The sequence below is a fragment of the Babylonia areolata genome, chromosome 33, assembly GCF_041734735.1.
Source record: "Babylonia areolata isolate BAREFJ2019XMU chromosome 33, ASM4173473v1, whole genome shotgun sequence".
NCBI lineage: Eukaryota > Metazoa > Mollusca > Gastropoda > Neogastropoda > Buccinidae > Babylonia > Babylonia areolata.
The window spans coordinates 22337182-22341728 of NC_134908.1; the positions used below are offsets into that span (position 1 = coordinate 22337182).

The 4547-nt window shown below is 44.9% G+C and overlaps 1 protein-coding gene across 2 annotated transcripts in view; it reads left to right on the forward strand.

The window, feature by feature from the left end:
• The window catches only part of LOC143277004 (aquaporin-5-like), a 19525-nt gene extending 16256 nt beyond the window's left edge, over window positions 1-3269 (forward strand). For both annotated transcript variants that reach the window (XM_076581713.1, XM_076581714.1), the window contains exon 7: window positions 2733-3269. In XM_076581713.1, the coding sequence (XP_076437828.1) occupies window positions 2733-2830 (98 nt within the window). In that variant the 3' untranslated portion in view covers window positions 2831-3269. The remainder of the gene's footprint in view (window positions 1-2732) is intronic.
• Window positions 3270-4547: the final 1278 nt, after the last annotated feature.

Sequence of the window (4547 nt, forward strand, 5' to 3'; positions counted from 1 at the left end):
ACTTCTCTGTCTGTCTCAGCCTGTGTCTGTGTGTCTGTCTGTCTGTCTGTCTGTCTCTCTCTCTCTCTCTCTCTCTCTCTCTCTCTGTCTCAGCCTGTGTCTGTCTGTCTGTCTGTCTGTCTGTCTGTCTGTCTCTCTCTCTCTCTCTCTCTCTCTCTCTCTCTCTCTCTCTCTGTCTGTCTCGGCCTGTGTCTGTGTGTCTGTCTGTCTGTCTCTCTCTCTGTGTGTCTGTCTCAGCCTGTGTCTGTGTGTCTGTCTGTCTCTCTGTCTGTCTCTCTCTCTCTGTCTGTCTCAGCCTGTGTCTGTGTGTCTCTCTGTCTGTCTCTCTCTGTCTCTGTCTCAGCCTCTGTCTGTCTGTCTGTCTGTCTGTCTGTCTCTCTCTGTCTGTCTCAGCCTGTGTCTGTGTGTCTGTCTGTCTCTCCGCCTGTCACTCTGTCTCTGTCTGTCTGTCTGTCTGTCTCTGTGAGTGGACCGGCTGACTTCCTCTTCCCCTTCAGTGACTGTCTTCCTGCTGGCTGTCTGACAGCGCTTGTTTCTGTTAGATTCACCTCCCCTGTCCCCCATTCATTGTTGACGTCTTTCTGTTAGGTTTACCTCCCCTGTCCCCCATTCATTGTTGACGTCTTTCTGTTAGATTCACCTCCCCTGTCCCTCATTCATTGTTGACGTGTTTCTGTTAGATTCACCTCCCCTGTCCCCCATTCATTGTTGACGTGTTTCTGTTAGGTTTACCTCCCCTGTCCCCCATTCATTGTTGACGTCTTTCTGTTAGATTCACCTCCCCTGTCCCCCATTCATTGTTGACGTGTTTCTGTTAGGTTTACCTCCCCTGTCCCTCATTCATTGTTGACGTCTTTCTGTTAGATTCATCTCCCCTGTCCCCCATTAATTGTTGACGTCTTTCTGTTAGATTTATCTCCCCTGTCCCCCATTGATTGTTGATGTCTTTCTGTTAGATTTATCTCCCCTGTCCCCCATTAATTGTTGACGTGTTTCTGTTAGGTTTACCTCCCCTGTCCCCCATTAATTGTTGACGTCTTTCTGTTAGGTTTACCTCCCCTGTTCCAGTGGTTGTTGACGTTGTTTGTTTCTATTAGATTTATCTCCCCTGTTCCATTAATTGTTGACGTGTTTGTTTCTGTTAGATTTATCTCCCCTGTCCCATTAATTGTTGACGTGTTTCTGTTAGATTTATCTCCCCTGTCCCCTTCGTTGTTGACGTTGTTTGTTTCTGTTAGATTTATCTCTCCTGTACCATTGCTTGTTGACATTGTTGTTTCTGTTAGATTTATCTCCCCTGTCCCATTGGTTGTTGACGTTTGTTTCTGTTAGATTTACCTCCCCTGTCTCATTGCTTGTTGACATTGTTGTTTCTGTTAGATTTATCTCCCCTGTCTCATTGCTTGTTGACATTGTTGTTTCTGTTAGATTTATCTCCCCTGTCTCATTGCTTGTTGACATTGTTTGTTTCTGTTAGATTTATCTCCCCTGTCCCATTGGTTGTTGACGTGTTTCTGTTAGATTTATCTCCCGTGTCCCATTGGTCTTTGACATTGTTTGTTTCTGTTAGATTTACCTCCCCTGTTCCATTGCTTGTTGACGTGGTTGTTTCTGTTATATTTATCTCCCCTGTCCCCTTGGTTGTTGACGTTGTTTGTTTCTGTTAGATTTATCTCCATGTCCAGCTGGTTGTTGACGTTGTTGTTTTTGATAGATTTATCTCCCCTGTCCTATTGGTTGTTGACGTTGGTTCTGTTAGGTTTATCTCCCCTGTCCTATTGGTTGTTGACGTGTTTCTGTTAGATTTATCTCCCCTGTCCTATTGGTTGTTGACGTGTTTCTGTTAGATTTATCTCCCCTGTCCTATTGGTTGTTGACGTTGTTTCTGTTAGATTTATCTCCCCTGTCCCATTGCTTGTTGACATTGTTTCTGTTAGATTATCTTCCCTGTCCAGCTGGTTGTTGACGTTGTTTTTGATAGATTTATCTCCCCTGTCCTATTGGTTGTTGACGCTGTTTCTGTTAGATTTATCTCCCCTGTCCCATTGGTTGTTGACATTGTTTCTGTTAGATTATCTTCCCTGTCCACCTGGTTGTTGACGTTGTTGTTTTTGTTAGATTTATCTCCCCTGCCCCATTAATTGTTAACGTGTTTCTGTTAGATTTACCTCCCCTGTCCCATTGGTTGTTGACGTTGTTTCTGTTAGGTTTGCCTTTCCTGTGTCGCTGGTTTTTGACGTGTTTCTGTTAGATTTATCTCCCCTGTCCTATTGACTGTTGACTTTGTTTGTTTCTGTTAGATTTACCTCCCCTGTCCCCTTGGTTGTTGATGTGTTTCTGTTAGATTTATCTCCCCTGTCCCATTGGGGCAGAGGGGGCCTGGCGGTGGGGGGGGGGGGGTGTTGAGTCATGGGTTGTTTTATGCGTATCTTAATTGCGTGTTCTTACCTCTTTGTGGTGTGTGTGTCCGTGTATGTGTGTATGTATGTATGTATGTATGTATCTCTCTCTCTCTGGTGACATATACATACATGTAGGCCTATGTGAATGTGTGCGTATGTGTGTGCGTGTATATGTGTGTGTGTGTGTGTGTGTTCGCGCGCGCACGCGTGCGGGGGTGTGTGTATGCGTGCGCGGGTGTGTGTGTGTGTGTATGCGTGCGTGTGTGTGTGTGTGTGTGTATGTTTGCGCGCGCGCGCGCGTGTGTGTATACATGTGTTTTTGCCATGCAGTCCAAGGGGAGAGCATGGTGGCCATACCACGTGACTACTTCAAGGACAACAGCAGGATGACGATGAAGGAGGGACCGGCCGCATCTGCTGCTCCCTGAGGAGGCATCTGCACGGGGCATCTGGCGGCGCCGCTCGCATCTGGCCATGTGGATCAGGAGGCGAAACAATATCATCATCAGCAGCAGCACTGCCAGCAGCAGCAACAACAACGACAACGACGATACCAACAACAACGACAACAAAAATACCAATGACAACAGTAACAACACCAACAACATTAACACCAGCAACACCACCACCACCACCAACAAAACAGCAACAACAACAACAACAATGATAACACCACCACCAACACCACCACCAACAACACCACCACCAACACCACCACCACCAACACCACCAACACCAACAATAATGTCACCACCACCTCCACCACCACCACCACCAACACCACCAACACCAACAATAATGTCACCACCACCTCCACCACCACCACCACCACCAACAACAACAACAACAATAATGTCACCACCACCTCCACCACCACCACCACCACCACCAACAACAACAACAACAACAACAACAACAACAACAACAACAACAACAACAACAACAACAACAACAACAACAACAACAACAACAACGACAACAATGCCAGCAACAACAACATCATTATTACCACCACCACCAACAACAACAACAATAGCAACAACACCACCACCACCAACAACAACAATAGCAACAACACCACCACCAACAACAACAACAATAGCAACACCACCACCAACAACAACAACAATAGCAACAACACCACCACCACCAACAACAACAATAGCAACAACACCACCACCAACAACAACAATAGCAACAACACCACCAACAACAACAACAATAGCAACAACACCACCAACAACAACAACAATAGCAACAACACCTCCACCAACAACAACAATAGCAACACCACCACCACCACCAACAACAACAATAGCAACAACACCACCACCACCAACAACAACAATAGCAACAACACCACCACCAACAACAACAATAGCAACAACACCACCACCAACAACAACAATAGCAACAACACCACCAACAACAACAACAATAGCAACAACACCACCAACAACAACAACAATAGCAACAACACCTCCACCAACAACAACAATAGCAACACCACCACCAACAACAACAACAATAGCAACACCACCACCAACAACAACACCAAGAACAATAACAACGACGACAATTCCAAACAACAACAACAATACCATGATCACCACCGCCGCCGCCATCACCAACACCACAACACCAACGACAACAACAACAAAAACGACAATAACAACAACAACAACAACGACAACACCTACAACAACAACAACACCATTACCACCACCAACAACAACAATAATAACAACAACAACAATACCAACAACAACACCATTATTACCACCACTAGCAAAAACAACAACGACAACACCAACAACAACAACAACACCATTACCACCAGCAGCAACAAGAACATTATTAACACCACCACCACCACCACCACCACCACCAACAACAACAACAACAACAACAACAACAACAACAAAATGGATTGAAAATCTGGGACCCAGAAAACTACGTTACGTATCTGAATGTCCAAGTAGTTCTACTTACTTGAGCAGACGTACAGAGAAACAGGTGATACGATTGTAATAAGTTACATCTGAAAAAAGAAGAAGAAGATGATAATACTAATAATAATAATAAAGAAGGGAAGTGAAATCTGGTATCGTTCGATAAAAATAAATACTTAAGCAAAAAAAGAAG